General features: G+C 46.7%; 1 protein-coding gene across 2 annotated transcripts in view; it reads left to right on the forward strand.

Annotated features, from left to right (window-relative positions):
- Positions 1-23040, forward strand: part of PJVK (pejvakin) — a 124120-nt gene that overhangs the window by 74818 nt on the left and 26262 nt on the right. For both annotated transcript variants that reach the window (XM_069221368.1, XM_069221369.1), the window contains exon 4: positions 11994-12111. In XM_069221368.1, the coding sequence (XP_069077469.1) occupies positions 11994-12111 (118 nt within the window). The remainder of the gene's footprint in view (positions 1-11993; positions 12112-23040) is intronic.

Raw genomic sequence — 23040 nt, forward strand, 5'->3', positions numbered from 1 at the left:
CAAATGCTGGGCACACGGATGGAAGAACGTCGACTGGTCGACATATGGAGACACATGCATCCACATGAAAAAGTGTACTCCTATTATTCCCCAGTACATTTATTACATACCCGTATAGACCTCATCCTCACCTCACAGAATCTAACGCATAAAATAACAAAAGCGGAGTATTCCGCTAGGGTAATCTCAGACCACTGCCCACTCATAGTACAAATAAGATGGGGAAGACCTCGCTCATGCATCCCTACCTGGCGGCTGCAAACGCAATTATTACAAGACCCCCCTTTTAGGAAGGACATTGCTGCACACATCTCAGCATATTTCACATCGAATTAAGGGACGGCCACCTCAAGAGCCATCGAATGGGATGCACATAAGACAGTCATAAGAAGGGTATGCATATCAACCACAGTGGGAGTCCGGCAAACGCTAATGCGTGAACTCCGAGCATTAGAACAAGAAATTCAATTAGCTGAGGGCGAGTTCGCTTAAGATGCCATAACAGCGACCATGCTCACTAACTTGCGCACTAAATGGTCCGAGACAGACAGTCGCCTCGGACACTTCGACTATCGATATCACATGGCCCGCACGCATGCGGAGGGCGACAGATCCGGTAAATTATTAGCGTGGCTCATAAAGAGTGAACACCGGAACGCCCCTATAGGCGCTATCCGCCTGGAGTCAGGTCGGATAGTCAATACTCAGGTTGAGATAAATAATGCTTTCAAAGAGTATTATAGCTTGCTGTACCAGGCACGGCCTCCACCCACTGAGACCCATTTAGAAGAATTCTTCAGCGATATAACTTTGGGCAGCCTAACAGCTGCTCAAACTATAGAACTGGACAGCCCGATTGAGATAGCTGAAATCCAACGTGCACTGCTACAGCTGACACATGGCAAAGCACCCGGCAGCGATGGCATTCCCATAGAATACTACAGCACGTTCCAATCTCAGATTCTAGCCCCATATCTAGCAATGCTGAAGGAAGCGCTTGAACGGGGCCAGCTCCCTGAAACATGCCGTGAGGCTTTGATAGCAGTTTTACCAAAGGCAGGCCGTGATCCCTTGGATGTTCGCTCATACAGACCATTATCACTACTAAACACCGATTGCAAATTACTTGGAAAAATACTAGCTAATCGCCTGCTTCCCTGTGTGTAAGAGCTGGTACACCAGGATCAGGCAGGCTTCATCCCCGGCCGCAACACATTCAGCAATATCAGGAATTTACTGCGTCTAATGAGAAACTCCCCGGTAGAAGGCAGTCACCAGGTGGCAGTATCATTGGACATAGAAAAAGCATTTGACACGTTGGGATGGCCTTTCTTAACAGAAACACTCAAGCGGATGGGGTTTGGGAAGGTGCACATTGGTTGGGTGAGAACATTGTACACTGACCCAACAGCTAGGGTTAAGACGGGCGATACGATCTCCGAAAAATTTAACATTGGTAGGGGCACCAGACAGGGATGCCCGCTTTCACCACTACTATTCGCATTAGCCATTGAACCTCTGGCCGCCCGCCTTCGCATAATGGCCCCCACGTGGGGTGTCTTGGATGGCCAGAAGCACCAGATAGTATCCTTATATGCGGATGATGCGCTGATCTTCCTACGAGATTACGTGGTAGCCCTGCCGGGTCTGCTGGAACTCCTAGAAAAATTTAGTTCGGTGGCGGGATTAACAGTGAACTGGACAAAATCCTGCATATTCCCTATGCGCCCGGTACCTGAGGTACTGAGAACTCCGGCGGGTCCGGGAGGCTTGAAATGGTGCTATACAACATTTAAATATTTAGTTGTAAACATATACCATGACAGTCAAGATCTCAGGGATGGTAACCTCGGCCAGGTGGTCAGATCAACGAGGGGCTCCCTGCCCTTCTGGTGCTCACTCCCACTGTCTCCCATGGGCAGAGTAGCTATCGCAAAGATGATAGTATTACCCCGACTACTCTATTATTTTATGGCGCTGCCCTTAACACCATGACTTTCCTGCACGGGCAGAGGCACGGCGTTGCCCCGCGCCCTCTTCGACGCTCTCACCCTTGGCCGGCACTGGCGCCGCGGACCTACGGCGTTCATGGCTCACTGAAAAACTGAACGGGCGCGCCAACTGCCCTACCTACACAGTGCACGCTTCACATCCTGCTCACGTCGGCATTTTGGCATTGAGCTGGGCGTCTGGGCTCTACTGACGGGGAGGCCGGAGACGGGACAGCGGATCTCTGGCGGAACGAGTGCCCCATCCGGGCTGCATTGCGCAGGCAGACGCCGACCATCACCGGACATCTGACGTCACTATTGGCACTGTCACTGCTTTTGACCTGGAATCCTCGGGAGCACTGGGTATTGTGCTGCCCCCTCTGGCGGGAAGTACCACGCATGGCATTGGGCCCATCCGGGTCCTGCTGGCTATCTGAAGCGGCGGGAGCCACTTGACGTGGATCAGGTAGACACCAACTGGGGCCAAAACAACAAAGTCGGAGTGGGTAAACGGTGAAACTAAACTGACGCCAATATCAGAAAAGGACACGCAACCCCCTCCTGAACCACAGTCCAAAAGAACTAAGAGACGTGCTGAAGGAAACTCGAAGACGTGGGCGGTAGCTCCCGGCAAACTACTGACCGGTAAAGTAGGGGTGACACACTATTGTAGAATAACTCGGAAATCAAGGTCAAACCAAAACACCCCAAGACGGGGTCCACTAGAGAAGGTGACCCTCCCCACCCGTCCAGCCATATGGACGCGCAATCGCTCACACAGCTACAGTTGAATGAAACATTACGCACGCACTCCCTTCAATTTGAGAAAATTATGCAAGCAATAATGGACACTAAATCCTCGTTAGAGGGGAAAATTGACACTGCAGTACAGGAAGTCTCATTGTTGCGAGCTGACCACCGCAAATTATCTGGTAGGGTCCACGACACTGAAACGTCACTGAAAACTATTCAGCCCGAAGTAGAAGAAATGAGAACCAGAATGCAAAAAATTGAACTAGACATAACTCAACTACAACGTAGGGCTGAGGAATCTGAAGGTCGCTCCAGACAGAATAATATCAGATTCCTCGGAATTCCTGAGAGAATCGAACATCCTAAGGCAGAGGTGTTCTTAGAGGCCTGGCTGAGGAATACACTTAAAGAGCAGTACCCCTCCACAACACCGGTGATCGAAAGAGCACACAGACTACCGGGCAGACCACCGATGCCGGGAGCACCTCCCCGACCACTAATAGCTCACTTCTTGAATTATAGGGATAGAGACTTGGTCCTTCAACACTTTAGAACGTCTGACCAGATCATGATGGAGAACAGCAGGGTAACAGCCTACCCTGATTACACAATGGAGGTACAAAGCAGGAGAATTGCGTATAGCAAGATCAAGCAGCTCCTGCGTGAGAAAGGCTTCACTTATTCCCTCATGTTCCCAGCGCGTCTGCGCATCGTTATGGACGAGAAAACCTTAATGTTCCCCACTCCTGAAGATGCATGGACTTGGATCCACGCTAAAGGATTGGTCGACCCAGCCAAGGATGTCGCGGTGTCCGATGAATGGTCCATTGCTAACTCCAGAAAGAAGAAAAAAAGCACTAAAACATCCTCCCGTCCAACAAAAGCGCAAATGGCATTGGACCGTGCGCAAATATTAAAAGACACAAATTCATTCGCTCGTGGGATGCTGGACTCAAGGAGTGAAACGGATACCAATGACACTACCTCACATGGGGGAGATACAAGCCCATCCCCCTCCCCGTTGCTGGTGGGCCCGGACCTCACGCCGCGATTGGCAGACGAACTTTAAAGGGGTGGAGTTGCCATTTGTGGCCCCTCGCAGACGGCGTCAGCAACTAAGGTGCTGCATAACACCGACGTCGGGGCCCTCACCCCGAGATCCACAGCGAATAATAGCCATTAATATGAATAACTACAACTGAATCCTTGTAAACTGCACTTGGGCGAATGGGTCTGCAGAAGAGTGAAATATCCTGCATGTGGGCCTCCCAAGGGCTAGACATCAAGTAATCCACGACCCCTCACACCTGTACGGTATCCGAATGGAACTGACTTCTCTGGAAGCCATCTTAGGCACCGGTTGTGCCACTTTATTTAACGGACGCATACAGTCCGTAATATCCTTTTGTTTGTTATATCTATCTCTTTCTTGTCTATCTTTAGCCCACTATGGGCTTACTCCTCTCTCTCTGGTGCTGGGGGGCTGGGGCGGGGGGGGCTGGGGGCCGGTGGGGGGTGGCTGGGATGGGGCCGGGGGAGTGGGTGTGGGTGGGCGGGATAGGTACAGATCAGATAGCTCCCTGTGCCTAATCATAACACAATGAATAAAACACCTAGTTATAACCTCATAACTTGGAATGTGAAGGGCATGGCCGGGACTAGCAAACGCCACAGAATACATGCGTACCTAAAACGCCACCACATACATATAGCAATACTACAGGAAACACACATTACACCCACAGAGGCTGCTCGGTTAAAAAAGTGCTGGCTGGGCTCAATATATAGCCAGAGGGGTGCTGGTTTGGATAGCGCCAGGTGTCCCTTATACAGTACAACACAGCACAAAAGATAAGGAGGGCAGGTTTATACAACTAAGGGGTTTACTGGATGGGGAGGAACTCGTGATAAATGGGCTATATGTACCGAACATCAAACAAGGTGAATTCTTACAAACCAAGACCTCTCAATTAACCAATGATCTAACTTCATCATGCATATGGGGGGGGGACATGAACTGTGTCCCACATATTGATAAGGACAGATCACATCCCCCGCTAGTGGCCACCCCAATAATAAAAAACTCCCAAATGCTGGGCACATGGATGGAAGAACGTCGACTGGTCGACATATGGAGACACATGCATCCACATGAAAAAGTGTACTCCTATTATTCCCCAGTACATTTATTACATACCCGTATAGACCTCATCCTCACCTCACAGAATCTAACGCATAAAATAACAAAAGCGGAGTATTCCGCTAGGGTAATCTCAGACCACTGCCCACTCATAGTACAAATAAGATGGGGAAGACCTCGCTCATGCATCCCTACCTGGCGGCTGCAAACGCAATTATTACAAGACCCCCCTTTTAGGAAGGACATTGCTGCACACATCTCAGCATATTTCACATCAAATGAAGGGACGGCCACCTCAAGAGCCATCGAATGGGATGCACATAAGACAGTCATAAGAAGGGTATGCATATCAACCACAGTGGGAGTCCGGCAAACGCTAATGCGTGAACTCCGAGCATTAGAACAAGAAATTCAATTAGCTGAGGGCGAGTTCGCTAAAGATGCCATAACAGCGACCATGCTCACTAACTTGCGCACTAAATGGTCCGAGACAGACAGTCGCCTCGGACACTTCGACTATCGATATCACATGGCCCGCACGCATGCGGAGGGCGACAGATCCGGTAAATTATTAGCGTGGCTCATAAAGAGTGAACACCGGAACGCCCCTATAGGCGCTATCCGCCTGGAGTCAGGTCGGATAGTCAATACTCAGGTTGAGATAAATAATGCTTTCAAAGAGTATTATAGCTTGCTGTACCAGGCACGGCCTCCACCCACTGAGACCCATTTAGAAGAATTCTTCAGCGATATAACTTTGGGCAGCCTAACAGCTGCTCAAACTATAGAACTGGACAGCCCGATTGAGATAGCTGAAATCCAACGTGCACTGCTACAGCTGACACATGGCAAAGCACCCGGCAGCGATGGCATTCCCATAGAATACTACAGCACGTTCCAATCTCAGATTCTAGCCCCATATCTAGCAATGCTGAAGGAAGCGCTTGGACGGGGCCAGCTCCCTGAAACATGCCGTGAGGCATTGATAGCAGTTTTACCAAAGGCAGGCCGTGATCCCTTGGATGTTCGCTCATACAGACCATTATCACTACTAAACACCGATTGAAAATTACTTGGAAAAATACTAGCTAATCGCCTGCTTCCCTGTGTGTAAGAGCTGGTACACCAGGATCAGGCAGGCTTCATCCCCGGCCGCAACACATTCAGCAATATCAGGAATTTACTGCGTCTAATGAGAAACTCCCCGGTAGAAGGCAGTCACCAGGTGGCAGTATCATTGGACATAGAAAAAGCATTTGACACGTTGGGATGGCCTTTCTTAACAGAAACACTCAAGCGGATGGGGTTTGGGAAGGTGTACATTGGTTGGGTGAGAACATTGTACACTGACCCAACAGCTAGGGTTAAGACGGGCGATACGATCTCCGAAAAATTTAACATTGGTAGGGGCACCAGACAGGGATGCCCGCTTTCACCACTACTATTCGCATTAGCCATTGAACCTCTGGCCGCCCGCCTTCGCATAATGGCCCCCACGTGGGGTGTCTTGGATGGCCAGAAGCACCAGATAGTATCCTTATATGCGGATGATGCGCTGATCTTCCTACGAGATTACGTGGTAGCCCTGCCGGGTCTGCTGGAACTCCTAGAAAAATTTAGTTCGGTGGCGGGATTAACAGTGAACTGGACAAAATCCTGCATATTCCCTATGCGCCCGGTACCTGAGGTACTGAGAACTCCGGCGGGTCCGGGAGGCTTGAAATGGTGCTATACAACATTTAAATATTTACTTGTAAACATATACCATGACAGTCAAGATCTCAGGGATGGTAACCTCGGCCAGGTGGTCAGATCAACGAGGGGCTCCCTGCCCTTCTGGTGCTCACTCCCACTGTCTCCCATGGGCAGAGTAGCTATCGCAAAGATGATAGTATTACCCCGACTACTCTATTATTTTATGGCACTGCCCTTAACACTTCCGAGCTCCTTCTTCAAACTACTGAATACCTTACTAACGGACTTAATATGGGGCAATGGCCGCAGACGCGTCGCATGAACAAAGATCCTCCTACCGCTCAGGTTGGGGGGACTGGGCGCCCCCAGATTTGAAGCGTACTACGCAGCTGCCCAAGTATATTGGATATCCACATGGGTTGGCAATCCAACCGGGCCCGAGACGCGGAGGGTGTTGCGGGATCTCGAAGGCACAGAGATAGTACAATACCTCATGAATCGCACCGATCAAATGAACACTAGCAGTGTGCTGCTGCACACTGCACACTGGGCTTGGGGCCGATATGCGTTGCAAAACGCTAAAGTCCCGCGGTACTCGCCGAGGATCCCACTGCTGGCCCAACCGACATTAGCAAAAATAGCAGCCAAAGTGGGCCTGAATACATGGGTTAGCAGGGGCATACTTACACTAGGTGACATCTACCAGGACGGGCAACTTCAAACTTATGAAGCGATGGCCGATACGTATGCGCTCGGACGGGGAGGTTTCATAGCTTATGGTGCAATTCGGAAGGTAATGAGAGAGTGCTGGAGTAAAGGCAACTCGGAACATGAAATATCTCCCCTCTGCTGCACGAACTGTTGGGAGACATAAACACCCCATCAAGCATTTCAAATATATACAATACCCTCGCCGTCCAGGCTGAACACAAACAAGATCAGGCAAAAAGTAAATGGGACTGTGTGCTGCCGGAATCACTATCCCCTAGCTCATGGGACCAAGCAATGAAAATGACTCGCGAGGTTTCACGCAACCCTCGCTTCCGATACACACAGTTTAATTATGTGCATCAGACTTACCTATCACCTCACCGCATAACACGTATGTTTCCCCGGTCACCGCAAACATGCCCCAGATGCGACACAGAAGAAGCCACATTCTACCACATGACATGGGAATGCCTCCCAGTCCGGAACACATGGATAGAGATAATAACGTTGCTAGCGGAATGGACAAATACCACATTATCCCCTACTCCTGAGGTGTGCCTATTGGGCATAACACCTCACCCCAAGAAACGCAAATGTACATATAAATGCATTGCCCTGGCACTGGTGCTGTATAGACGCCTGATCGCCATGAAGTGGAAAGCCCCCGGCGCCCCCAGTGTGGCCCAGTGGCGCAAAGAGGTAATACGTTGGACCAAAGCAGAAACGCAGACATTGCAGAATCTACTGGATAAAGGTATACTAGTTAAAGGCCTGGAGGTTTGGAATTTGTTTTTGACAACTGCTGAAAATAAAGACGATGTGCGACCTCCCTGAATAAATGTTAGGAGAGATTTGACATCTTCGCGGTTGCCATAGTGTAACATTAATGTGTGGGGCGCACAGGGCGTGCGGGGGAGTGGAGAGGGGGAAAGAAAAAGGAACAATATAAAGAAAATTTAAAAAAAAAAAAAAAAAGTGGACCAGTATAAAACTGCGACGCCTTCTGCGCGACCCCCTGGGCGCACCGCTGTAGCCTTGTGGTGCGCTGGGAGATATGTGGGCTGGGGGCCCTTGGACCCATCTGGCTCCCTCCTGCTGTGCCCCGTCCCCCGTGCTTGGCGCTCCCCGTCCAGCGGTGGGCTGGTCCCCTGTGGTCGCGGGTGGCCTGGCTATGTGCTGATGGGGCGTAGCCGCGTGGAGGCTCGCACAAATATCATGCATGCCTCAGTTGGATTGCCTCCTGACCCTCCCGGGGACTGGTTCTTCACCCCCTTGGGCCCTTCCCCTCCTCCACTGTCGATCCCCCCCACCCCCCTACCGTTGTATGTCCGCCGGAGCCACCTCAGCGTCTATCTTATTCTCTTCTCTCTATGCTTCTTGCTTCTTGAACAACTTCGCAAATGTTGAATACACCTCGAATGTAAACGTGCAACTTGCTGAGCCACACCAGGGCGTTGTTACACGCACACGAGGCTCGCGTTTTGTTCATACGTAATAACTATATGTACATGCAAGTTGAAACATAATGTAACATTCTGTATTCTATTTAAAATGTGGCCACTTGGCCGATAAAATAATAATAAAAATATATTTAAAAAAAAAAAACACTAAGAAGTACAGGAAGTGGGTGACCCTCAATGGGAGGCGGGTGGAGGCTCTGAGGGACACGGGAGCCAGTATGGCAACTGTCCGCTGACACCTGAGCAGGTAATCCTTAATGTGGTCCACGAGGTTACAGCAGTAGACAACAGTGAGCGCCAATGCTTGGTAGCTCAGGTTCCCTTAGAAAGGGGGGATTCTCAGGCTTCTTGAGGGTAGCTGTGAGTCTATCTATGCCTGTTGACTGTCTGCTAGGGAACTACCTGAAGCATACCACCTGGAAGGAGGTGGAGCTCAGGTTACACTTAGAAATTTTAGGATTGCCAGAGTGGTTCTGCATGTCCAAATGGTCCCACCTGCCAGAGAGGGTGATCAGAAGGACCTGGAGCCTGAAACAGTGGCCCATGTGCCTATCAGGAGAAGGAGGGACAATAGGCATTGGAAACCCGCCCCTGAGAGTCCCACAGTCCTGGAGGAGGCTGAACCTGAGGGGTACGCCCTGGAACCTACAGAGGAAGAAATGGCCAAACTAGGGGACATATCTGAGATGACCCATTTGAAGTGGGAAGGGTGTCCCACCAGGGAGAGGTTCTGCACAGTGCAGAAAGAGTGCCCCGCTCTTGAGGATCTTCAGAAACAGGCTGAAGCCTAGGCAGCTGGTGATGCTTCTGGATCTTACCTGATCTACTGAGAGAATGATCTGCTTTATAGTGGGCCTAAGGTTGCTGAACCTGGGGCAGACAGTGTGCTGGTGATACCACAGTGTTATGGAGCCTTCTTACAGGGTCTGGCCCATGATGTGCCACTGGCAGGTCGTTTGGGACAGGACAAGACCTTTGACAGGCTTGTCACCCACTTCCATTGGCCCCAAGTGAGGAAGACCTCAGCTGCTTTCTGCAGGACCTGTTAAACCTGCCAGGCGAGTGGCAAATCTGGGAAAAGGTGCAAGGCTCATCTTCAACCATTTCCTGTTGTGAGCACCCCTTTTGAGTGGGTGGGCAGTGACATTGTGGGGCCCCTGGATCCCAAGACAGCTATGAGCAACAGGTTTATCCTGGTGTTGGTGGACTATGCCAGACTGTATCCAGAAGCTATCCACCGTGGCCAGGGCACTTATGGGGATCTTTCCACTTGTGGGTTTCCCCAAGTGATGTTACTTACAAGTTCACCACACCTTACCACCCCCAAAGCAATGGGTTGGTTGAGAGGTTCATGGTTATGGGTTTCTCAGAAGCCATAAGGTGTAAGTGGGGCATCCTGTTACCATGCCTGTTGTTTGCCTATATGGAGTTACCGCAGAAGAGGGGTTGGCTTCAGCTCTTTTGAACTTCTATATGGGCCCCTGTGAGAGAGCCTCTCGGCCTGGTGAAGAAGGGCTGGCAGCAAGCTCCTAAGAAGCCACCCCCGGATGTATTCTGTTACATGCTGGCCTTCAGAAGCCAGACAGCCCACATTTGTAAACTCACCCAGGAGAATCTGGAAGCTAGCCAGGTGACATGAAACACTGTTATGACCAGAATGCCTCTCTGGTTGAGTTTCAGCCTGACCAGAAAGTGTGGGTGATGGCCCTGGTAGAGCCCCATGCTCTCCAAGACTGTTGGTCTGGGCCATTTGAGGTGAAACAGCACAAGCGTAAAGTCTTTCCAGGTTCTTCCACCTTAGTAATGAGGTTAGGTAGTTCCCCCCACTTTTAGCTGGTGGGGACACATGTTAGACCTGTCAGCTATTGACATGGTTTCCCCTGTCTTTTTGCTTCTGACCTCTTGGTTTTGATCCTGTGTTGAACAGTGCTAAAGTACAAGTGCTCCTTGTCTAAATTGTTTTGGTGATTGGTCTAGACATGATTGGCATATTTGATTTACTAGTAAGTCCCTAGTAAACTGCACTATGTGTGCCCAGGGCCTGTATATCAAATGCTACTAGTGGGAATGCAGCACTGATTGTGCTACCCACATGAGTAGCCATGTAAACATGTCTCTGGCCTGCCATTGCAGTCCCTCTGTGTGCAGTTTTAAACTGCCCTGTCGACCTGGCAAGTGCACCCATTTGCCAGACCCAAACCTTCCCTTTTGCTACATGTAAGTCACCACTAAATTAAGCCCAAGGCAGCCCCATGGGCAGGGTGCAGTGTATTTAAAAGGTAGGACATGTACTGGTGTGTTTTACATGCCCTGATAGTGAACTACTGCTATATTTGCGTTCACTATTGCAAGGCTGGTCTCTCCCATAGAGTAACATAGGTATTGCCTTGGAATATCTTTTAAATGTAATTTCCCATTGGGAGCAGATAGACATTTGGAGTTTGGGGTCTCTGAACTCACAATAAAGAAAAAATCTTTTGATGAGGTTGTTTTTTTTATATGTATGTTTGAAAATGGCACTTTTAGAAAGTGGGCATTTTCTTGCTTAACCATTCTGTGTCTCTGCCTGTCTGTGGAATACCCGCCTGGGTCAGGATGACAGTTGGGCTGTTTGTGCATTCACTTTAGACAGTCACACAAAGGGAGCTGTGGTGTACCCTGCTTATCCTGATGGCCTATCACCAGGCTGATGAGTCTTCCTGAACTAAGTTGGTGAGAGAAGCTGACACTTGCACCTGAATAGGGCTGTGCTATATATATATATATATACATATATATATATATATATATAGAGAGAGAGAGAGAGAGAGAGAGAGATAGATAGATAGATAGATAGATAGATAGATAGATAGATAGATAGATAGATAGATAGATAGATAGATATGCCCCCAACCTCACAGGAAGAGAGCGAAACAGCAGCCAAGGGAGGGAACTTGGTGAAAATCTCTCTCTCTCACACACACACACACACACACACACGTTAAAACTTAGAATGAGGTTGAAGCCCTTTTTTTCATGCCCAAAGATAATGAAAACAAACTTAAGTAATAATAGAAAATGTATATGTGGTCTGGATGTAAAGTGGCACACATGTATATTTTGTTATTTTGTTATACCTTTGTCCTATCCTGGAAAAATTGTAAATTTTGAGAATGTGTTAAATGTCCTTGTCCTGGTATGTTCTATTGCAGAGGCATCTAACATTGTTTCCTAACCCATTTTCATTGTTTGTTTAAATCTCAGTTTCACATAATTGATGACAAAAATCATAAGGGACGAGACAAGGCTATTGTTTTTCCTGCACACACAACAATAGCATTTAGCGTATTTGCACTATTTATTCATCTGGATGGTCACTTTGGTAAGTACCTTCTTTATTTAGCTGCAGTTTCTGATATAAGGTTTCAAGTGTTTATTACTTTTCTATATATTTATATCTTATATTATATTATCTTACTTGTAGGTTGTATACCACATTCATAATGTGCATTTTAATGTATACAGTAGAAAATGCTGCTTATTCTCATTGGAGGCTCTATCAACCATGAGAGGAGATCCCTTGAGAGGGTCATGATGCCTGATTGCACTCAAGCAGATCTGCTTATGTGGTCTATTACATGCTGTTTTCACATGTGTAGAAGTCATAAACAACAGTATCCAAGCAGACACTGAGCACATGGGGTTAACTTCATGAAGCATGATAAAAACTTCCTTAAATAAGGTTTAGGCCCATTTGTTCACCTCTATAAAATGACAGAAGCGATGGTGGGGACATGGTGTCCCCCCGATGAGGTCTGTGTTTTGGCCTCCCTAGAGAAGCTTACAGAAGCATTGGAGACCCATACCTGCACCCCAGTGAAGAGCACCTGACCCTCTGGAGAAGTGGTGAGCTGCCTGGGCGAGCTGGGGGCAGGGGTGCTGGTGATTGAGGAGGCTGTGGAAGCTGCAGCGATGACTGGGAGGTTACAGGAGCTAAGGAGCACATAGGCCACCCCTCAAGTGATGCTCTACCATGGGCAGAAGAGGGGCTGTTGGCAGTAGGCAGATGAAAGGAGTCAAGGGCTTGGATGGGTTATTTCGCCTGCAAGTAACCCATCCCTGAAGCAACCTGAGATATTCCCAATGCTCAGTGGAATATATGGGGGTCACACTGGTTGAGGGAGTAGCCATGAACTCAAAGAAAGAAGAGGAGGGACTCCAACTACAAAGGAAGAGCTACAGGCATGGCTCAGTGATCTGTACGACAAAATCTCAAATATGGTGACTACCCAGCTGCAGACCCTGAAATCCAACCTAGTGGCAGGTCTCTCTCAAGTAACAAAAGAATTTCAAGCCCTGGGGGAATGAGTAGCCACTAACGAAGATCACACAATCGCTATGAGTGAGGACATTGAGAAGCTACAGGATGCTAGCACTAAAGTGAAGGACAAGGTGTGACAGCTGTGTAAGAAATGCACCAATCTAGAGGATAGGTCAAGTTGTGATGCAGCCGCAATGTTTGAGAAACTGAGGAGAGGGATCACGTGGCCTAGTTTGCAGAAATCTCTTCAGATATGTCCTCAAAGAATGCTCAGTGTTTGACATACTGATTGTCCATGCTCACACAGTGGAAGCCCGTAGACCACCACCAGGTGGTGACATTGTTGCAAAATTGGTCTCCTCGCAGGTGAAAGACAGAATAATGCAGGAGGCCAGGAAATTAGATCAACTTACTTATCACGACCAAAACATAGCCTTGTACCAGGATCTCTCACAGGCTACGCCAAATAAGAGGCGTGTTCTGGCCCGAGTGAAAGCGTATATGGCAGACAACAAATACAATACTGATGGACATTTCAGTTTTCCCCTCTGGTTTCGGATGGATTTGAAAACCCATGTGATGCGCAACCTGGAGGAACACTACAAAATCTTGGACTTATCCAAAAGACCAACCACACTCTCTGGCAAAAGAGGAGCAGACCTCTTATGGGCCCTGTGCACTTTCCTGGACACTCTTTCCCGATTTCCTACCCAAATTAATTGGTTGAAAGCCTGCTGCAAATTCTGGGTATCATTTTTGAGTAACTTGACAGGGAGGGTCTGAAACATATAAAGTGCTTTTTAGGCGGGAGGTTTGAGATGTATAACTAGCTGTATTGTGATGTGATGTACATATATATATTCCCAGATATTTCAGATTTTTGCTGGCCACACATCAGACAGAAGACATTGCCAAGAGTGTTTGTTTGATTTCAGGTCCAAACCTATTCCAAGCATATAGAACTTGTCGTAGTTAACCTTGAATCCTGAGACTCTCTGTAAGAGTTTGTGGGGGCTGGTTTTCCTTGACATTAAAAACTATTACCAGGCGGCTCAGTTTTGGATACTATTTGAATGCTCAATCATTGAGACTGAATACCACTAGATTCACATGGATGCGGCAGTGCAGGGCCTGGCTCCATGGGTGATACCCTGGCTCCCTAAACACGCAAAACCCATGGTTTTCTACTATTTGGACATAATTAAGGTGACCATAGACATCTGGGACTCCCTAACGAGGCGTTCCCATTTCGCCACATTCACCTCTCCCCTTGCACCATTGTTTGGCAACTCAGAATTCACACTGGGCACAGTGGGGCAAGCCTTTGCAAATTGGGTGGATAAAGGGTGCAGAATGTTAGGTGACCTTTTTCAGGGAGTAATATTAAGGATTTTACCCAGTGGAAGCTAGAATATCAACTATACGAAAAAGATTGCATGCAGTACTTTCAATTGAGGCATTGGGGTCCCTTGCCTTTGAATAAAGTGTTTGCCACTAAACCCTTAAAGTAAGAGAAGCTATTTGCGACATATGACACCCCTATAGGGCTAAGTTCCAATATTTACAGAAAACTGTCAGAGGTTGAGCCAAATACAAAATGGCAATACATGAAGACATGGGCCCGGCCCCTGGGGATCCCCATGCCCCACTCCTATTGGTGGAAAACATAAATTGACATCACAACATTGATTAAGAGTGTGCAAAACAGGGAGCTGATGTACAAGATAATTTACTGACACATTTTGTCATCCACTTGTAACAGATGTATGGAACTGCAGAGGCAATGTGTTGGACGGGATGTGGTCAAGGAGGAGATACCATACATATATGGTGGTCCTGTCCAAAGCTAACAATATTTTGGAAGGAGATCCTCTGCCATGTCTGAGGGTTCATTGGATACCTGCTGAGGCTGAACCCAGCAGTGCTCATCCTTGACATAAGTCCTCCAGGACTCCCACATGGCAAAAGGAGACCGGAGACATATAATTAGTATGCTATTGGCAGCTAAACAATTGATAGTGATGAAATAGAAATTTCCAAACCTTCCTATGATACAGGACTCATCAGAAAAGCTTTCAACACTGTTGGCCGTGGGTGGAGAAGCTGACATGGTCACTAATCGAGATGGATCACAAATTTGATGGCCAATGGCAACCGCTGGTAGACTACCAGTGGACAAAGGGATATTGCTTAGTTGTCCCAGATCCCTGAGATCTCTATGTCTGGTTCCCTGAGGTGTAGGACATGCAACTTGTAACTTGCCACTTAACTCACATACCAGGCTTGACTGCTGTAAGACTAATTAGATATGTGTCACCTGCACACATAGTTGATTATTCGCGGGGTGAACAGTGGGAGGGAGGGGCGATTCTTTTGAACTGTCGTGAATTACTGTGCAAATTGCTGAGATTTCTCAATGAGGTCTTAACTCCTGTTTGTAAGTTAAAAAAATTAAATTTAGATGGATGAAAAAATGACAGAAGCATGCAATTTGCAACGCAATAAGCAGCAATTTATATATGTTAGTTATACTGTACTTTGGTAATAACATATAATTTGACTTTTTCACCACGGTAATCAGTGCTAGAACATACACTTGATCCAAATAATGTGTTTTATTGTGCCACATTCATTTTCACTGGCATGGCACATAAATGTGTCTAACTTTGGTGTTAGGCAGGGGCATACCTTATGCTATCTGTCTACATATAAAGCCCCTGATCTGGCATACTATGTATACTATACTTGTAACCCTTTGCCCGTTATTAAAAAAACCAAGAGTATCAGACAAGATACATTTTGGTTCATCAATGAGTTCCCATTGTTATCTTTAGCTACAGTGAACAACGGTGACTACTACACTGTAAAAGTAGGACACACCTCACATAAGCTACCAGGGTGGCAACACTGGATACTCATTCCAGACTTCTCATCAGACTCCTATGCAGGTGGGGGACTGTCGATCTGATCTCCAATCAGCCCAGCTAAGTCGCTAATGAATACTACTGGGAATCATCAGTGTTGTACCCACAAGGTAATCTTAAGAAGTAGGGGGTCATTAATGATATTATAGTGTAAGGAATTATAAAAGGACCAGCCCCATGGGAAAATACACCCTAAACCATTAACCATATACAAAAATTGAGTAGAGCAAGAGAAAGCAGCATCCTAGTTTCGGGGCGTGTCAAAAGGGGCATGAATACAGGGAATGTTATTAATGGGTCCCATTTAGTTATTCCTTAAAGATTATGCACAGCATGGATGTTATACTTCCGGAGTGCTGGAGCAATTTTTTGTGACGAGGTGAGATACAGTACGGTATTAAGAATAGATAACAATACTCAACAGAATGGCATCAGTTCAGGTGTGTCTCTTCTTAAGAATTGCGCAAGTTGAAGTAGAGGGGAGTTAGTTTAGAAAAGTGTAAAAAACATTATTTATAGTAGCTCTTACATTGATAATAGACCATGTACACACACCAGAGCCAGGGTGGTATAGTGTTCAAGAGCACTAGGGCAGTGTGAGGATGGTTCCTTGTCTCCTCAATTTGGAGCAAGGGATTCTACACATATTTGCATTTTGTGCCCTGGGTGGTTCTTAGTAAGAGTAGCTCAAGCATATTTTCAGTTAGGTTGGGTCCTTTCTACAGACAACTTCTGAGTAATATGCCAATGAGGATGTAGTTGAGGTCTGGATGGACTTCAGTAGAGGACTTGTACAAGTAAGAGTAAGTTATCAAATTAGCATGACTTCACAATCTGCCTACTTAGGAATTGTTGTTGTTCTAGGTGGCTTGCAGTAGGGTTAGGCTCGTCTTGGGGATGCTTTAGATCGTGTTCCCGTTATATTTATGTTGAAAGGCATGTAACCGAACAGCTAGTCTAAAGTCAATGTGCAGGCAGCATTTATGTAGGAGGGACGTCTGGGTCAAGGCCATTCTATCTGGGACTTGTGTTAGATGGCATGAGATGCAATGGTGACATTCACTTGACTTTCTCTCAGCTCAAAGATTAAAACAGGCTCGCTATTATTCATCCCATTTGACATGTCAGATTTGGGATAAGGCGAGATACTACTACGTACTTCATCTTAGTCAAGTTATGGAAATGCATAATTTGGTGGCTAGGCCTCAACCAGCACTATCCCACATGTGCCAGTAGGTTATTCCTACCTATCTAAATTATACAAAATACCAGGAGCTCAAATGAGGGCGTAAGAGCCACCACACACAACGCATGGAAGTAATATACCTCCAATATGTAAACAGTGGTCCCCCCGAGCTACCCCTTCCAGAATCATATATAAATTCAGTCCGAGATCTTAGTACTCCAAAGTAATATGTATCAGTAGTCCAAGTATTCCATAAGACTTTATTTGTCATCTTCAAATTCGATTCAAAGGCATCTAAATGTGACAATCAGGTCCATATAGGTCATGTGCTCCATAACGTCAGCCAGAAGTCAAGGCAATACCTCTTTAACATTAGTAAAATATGTCAGAATCCAAAACCATAAACTGATTCCGAGTTCGGCTTCGAAAATCACAGCGTTCCAAATTTAGAGATATTCCGACTCTATCCAGTGTGGTAAACACATGTCTCCATGGAACTGAGGTTCACAAATTTGCACGACACCCAACTTAACCTGAAAGTCTTGACAACCAAGGACATTAATTGCCTCAAAAATTACAGTTACATTATCCATGCATTGGATATCAAGAGTCCTCTAAACTGATCCTGACCAAGATAGTTGTCAAGCTGATTTTAAACAACACCAGAAAATCACAAATCCAGGACACCTTTTCAACTTCGAACTGGATTGATTGAAATCATAACTCACCATGAGGGCAAAATTATGCAGATCCTTCATGGGCTGTATCTTGTCATTCAAAATCCACGTTGGCAAGGAAAAAATTGCCACCTTTGGAGATAACCCGCCTTTGGAGAATTAACTGCCGTTCCAACATACATAATTCAACCATATCTGTACTAAAGAGCATTATTCATGTTGCTGCATGTCTCATCAAAGTAAACTAAACTATAAAAATACAAATCTATCTTTCCTGCCCGGATCTATCTATACTGGTTGCATGAGCTTCAGGAATTGGTGCATAAGTCACGAACAGTGTCCTCCCTCGCTTACAAGAGAAAGCGAATATGTCGGGGGCAATCCAAAACAAGGAGCCAATATGAAATGTTACCATACTGGAAATCAAGAAATGCAAAAAAAAAACAATTAAAAAAACCCTGAGGCAAGCCTTTTCAAACTTTTTGCACAGAACCTGGAATGCTATCCCTCCACACAGCAGGCTTGCAACTTCCTTCCTGCAGTTCTAAAGGAGCACAAAACACATCTTTTGAAGGCGCTTTTTATCTGTGAATGATAAGATAAACAGTTTCCACTGACCAACCCCGCCGAACAGGGAAGAGTTCCCCCGTACACCACAGCCAATGAACTGTCTCCCAAATTCTAGTTCACACACAGGGGGTCATTCCGACCCTGGCGGTCCATGACCGCCAGGGCCGGGGACCACGGAAGCACCGCCAACAGGCTGGCGGTGCTTCCAGGGCCATTCTGACCGCGGCGGTAAAGCCGCGGTCAGAAAAGGGGATCCGGCGGTTTCACGCCGGATTTCCCCATGGGGATTCCGACCCCCTTCCCGCCAGCCTGTTTCTGGCGGTTTACACCGCCAGAAAGAGGATGGCGGGAATGGGTGTCGTGGGGCCCCCTAACAGGGCCCCAGCAGGATTTTCACTGTCTGCTTAGCAGACAGTGAAAATCGCGACGGGTGCAACTGCACCCGTCGCACCCCTGCAACTCCGCCGGCTCCATTCGGAGCCGGCTTCCTCGTTGCAGGGCCTTTCCCGCTGGGCCGGCGGGCGCTCCTTTGGCGGGCGCCCGCCGGCCCAGCGGGAAACCCAGAATGGCCTCCGCGGTCTTTTGACCGCGGAACGGCCAAGTGGCGGTGCCCGCCGCCCGCCAATATCGGAATGAGGCCCACAGTGTCTCTTTGCTTCCCAGACAGGTCTGCAGTACTAAATGCCAACTCATACATCGATAAGCTCATGTGTCCATTTTAAAAACACCAAGACAAAACATCACATCAGAGACTGCCACTAGCTCAAAGACACAGTACTTTCTTACCTACACCCACATCTTGAACTAGAAGTGAGTATTAAACCTGTAGGTGGTTGGTTACAGTTGAAGTGCTGCTAAACCTTAAAGAATGGCAGCAAACCACCTTATTGCCATGCAAATTACGCTGGTTAAAAGTAGAGGTCATAATGAAAATGTTCCAAAGACCTGAAGCTAGCACATCAGAAAAAAAGTAAATTTTGGCTGATTGCTCTCTAGACAATCTCAGCAGTCAGACTCAGTGGGTATAGTCTTTCATGGGCACATTAGAAAGTCAATTCCCTTCACTTGTCTGACCATTTTAAGAACATTTGGTATATTAGAAAGAAATACAAAATTGTACAGCAGAGTAATACTGCTGACAGATCTATACATTAAAAGGAAAATCTGCTGCTCTCACAGAGTATGCACAAACGTGATTCCATCTTTCGTGAGCCAGCTGTGGTGTGCATGTGTGATGGAGTGGACCCTTAATGTACAAGCAGTAGCCAAGTGCATCACTGAATGATTTTGATAGCCCAAGCAGGAACAGGTCTTCATAAAGAAAGCTGGTTTCCATTTTCCAAGTGCTAATATAAACGATAAATCATCATTTGTATATGTTAATTGCTCAAACAATGAAGTAGGTTTGGCGATTGTAAGTATGCAAACATCCTCAGCCACGCATTGGTACTTTTTGCGTTATTCTTGACTAAGGAGGTTTCCAGGCACAAAGCCCGTCCAGGTGATATATTACTGTATCCCCATCCAATGTATTGTCTCACCACTAAATTGCAACTACCACAATGTCCAGTCATTCTTTACATTGTTCCATTACATTGCTTACCCCTATATTAACTTTAATTTTCACATGTTTACATCATCTTTTTCATGTTATTTAAATTACAATTATAATCTTATATTATTAACCCGTTATTTGAACCATAAATACAATGCATTAATTTCTAATGTATTTAATGTAGTAATTAGTAATGTACTAAAATGTATTTATAATTAATGTTTATTCTTTTTTATGAAGATGTAACTATCCATTAAACAAACCTTTGTGTTTATAGTTTTAGTTTTTTTGTATTGATGCCCCCCTTAACCTACTTTGTTTAGCAATATTTTAAGTTTCTTTATTAATTCACTAACCTAATCCTATAATCGTATATAATATATATACATATGTTTGTGTGGATATTCTTAAATATAAAAACAGCCCTCTTTTACATTATTTGCATAATTCAATACTACTTATATATATATATATATATATATAAGTATATAACCTACTGCCAGTTGCTAGGTAGTTATAGTTAGGACCATGTTTCCATAGAAAAAACATTTTTTGACTTGCCTATAGCTTTGGCGTCGTTTGATGAATCTTCATGAAATTTCCCCAAAAAAAGTGTGCCAGTGATTCTTGTTTCACACGGAAGGTTTCGGGGTGATCCATCAAGCAGGGGCCGAGAAAAAGGGGGGTAAAAAAACTTGCATTTCTCATGTTAATTCTAATAGGGGTTTTGAACATGACTATAGCCTGAACCTCTGGATGGAATTACACCAAATTTGGCAGAAAGGTAGCTTTCGGTACACAGATTATGCTTTCAGTTATTTGGTGTAAATCCGTTCAGTAGTTATTGAGAAATTAAGGAAATCCAAATTTGTATGTATCTGGCCACAACGACTTTGCGAATAATGACATGTTCCTGCAGGGAAAGACGGAGCTCTGATTGGCTGCCAACACATCAACCAGGAAGGGTTGGCAGTCATCTTGCGACTCAGCTTCAGCCAGGTCGCTAAAAAGAAAAAGTGAAAAAAAAGAAATGGGGCCACTTAGCTCTGGTGCTAGGTTCCCAGAAGGATCCTGCCAGGGCAACAAAGCACTTTAAAAAAAAAATATTAATGCAAATTTGCGATGACATCGCAAATTTGTGGTAAAAATTAGTAAGAAAAACAAGCTTGATCTCCAACTCTTGTTTAATTAAAGCACCCAGGTTGGCCAGGTGCAGGGGGCATGTTTAAAATAAAGGAGGGGGGCGCATGGGGCCTCTCTCCTAAGCTCATTTCTGCTCCAGGAACCGCCACCTCCCCGGGGTTTTATTTTCATGATATCGGGGGGCCGCATGGCCCCCGTGCCCCGGGGACCACCACCTCCATGCGGCAAAATATATATACTGTACTAGGGGTGTCTTGTGGACCCCCAACCCTGGGGACCTCCTGCTTCCTGGGACTAACAGAATTATGCGGAGGGGCCACACGACCCCCCCGCAGCCCTGGGGACTTCCACCTTCCCGGGGTTTAAGTAATGATGAAAGTGGGGGGGCCGCCCAGCCCCACGCAGCCCCGTGGACCACCACTTCCCCAGGACCCCCCTGCAGCCCTGAATGAAGGGGGTCCATAATGGGTTCCCGGGACCATCACCTCCTCGGGGCTAGTTACATGTTGGAGGGGGGCCTGCAGCTCCCCTCAACGAGCCATCAATGGCCCTAGGAACCACAGCCCCCCAGGACCGGCTTCTGCTATGTCCTGGGGTGCCCACCCCGGGACATAGCTGTTTACTGTGACTTGGCGGAAACTTTCACAGTTCCCGCCAAGTCACAGAAAACAGCTTGCAGCAAGTGAGAGCTGTCAAACAGCTCTCACTTGCTGCAAGCGGTGGTTTCTTCTGATGTGGGCAGGGGAACAGAGAAAACAATTGCTTTTGCAGACAGAGTGCTGCATCTTTAGCAGCTCCCTGTCTGCAAAAGCAATGCCAGCTCCCACAGGAGGCGGGGAGAGGCTGGGACCACGGAGGCCTTCTGGCTCCCCCCGTGGTCCATAACACACAGTGGGTTCCCTACAGGGCACCCAGTATTGTTGGCTGGGCCACAGGGGATGGGGTCCCTGGTCCAAAATCGGCTGGGTGGGGGGCCACCTGGCCCCTCCCACAAAATACAAATAAATAATAAAAGACCGAGCCCCAGGGGGATGGAATACCTGGGGCCGAAATCAACCAGGGGAGGTGGCTGCACAGTACCCCGCATCCCCCACTTCCTAACAAAAGTAGATGGTGAAGCTAGGCCCCGGGGATGGGGTCCCCGGGACCAAGACAGGCCGGCGGAGGGGGCTGCGCGGCTCCCCTCCTAAAAAAAAAACGAATAATAAAAGGCCAGGCCCCAGGGATGGGATTCCCAGGGGCAAATCGGAAGGGGCAGGGGGGCGGCTCAGCCCTCCTCCTCACCCAAAAAAAAAAATATATTAAAAGGTTAGAATGTTCTGGCCCAGATGCTCATTTCACAGAAATTAAACCTCCACAGAAAGCACTTACAAATATACACGTAGCAGGTGCCCCAGTAGAAGTTCCACTTTTGGAAAGGACAAAGGCCATGTGCAGCATGGGTTGGGTGGTTAGGGTGGTTGGCCACAGGGACTGACCATGCACAGTGTGGGGTTGGGTGGTTTTACGAAGGCCATCTGCTGCGGTGGTTGGATTAATGTATAGTAATGCAAATTATTATACGTAAAAAAATCCATAGAAATTCACTGAAAAAACAAGGTTACAGGGACGTTACAGTTAGGAAATGGAATTAAAAAAGCTATAGAAATTCACTTAAAAAAAACAAAGGTTACAGGGACATTATAATTAGGTTCCGAATTTACTCGCACAAAACCATTGAAATTCAGCAGTTATAGTTAGAGTTACTTCACGTAACCAAAACTCGAGGCCTAAGGTAACTAGAACTCATGCACTCGCCATGCACTGTGAATTACCCCAGATATTACAGCACTCATGATAACTCTCATAACGTCAATAAAAATATCATTGTAACACTAGAAGACAAATTATTGAAATAAAAACTGTATGGTGGGGGTACAAGTTATAGTTACCTTA

This window comes from Pleurodeles waltl, chromosome 3_1 (assembly GCF_031143425.1).
Source record: "Pleurodeles waltl isolate 20211129_DDA chromosome 3_1, aPleWal1.hap1.20221129, whole genome shotgun sequence".
In the NCBI taxonomy this organism is placed as follows: Eukaryota; Metazoa; Chordata; class Amphibia; order Caudata; family Salamandridae; genus Pleurodeles; species Pleurodeles waltl.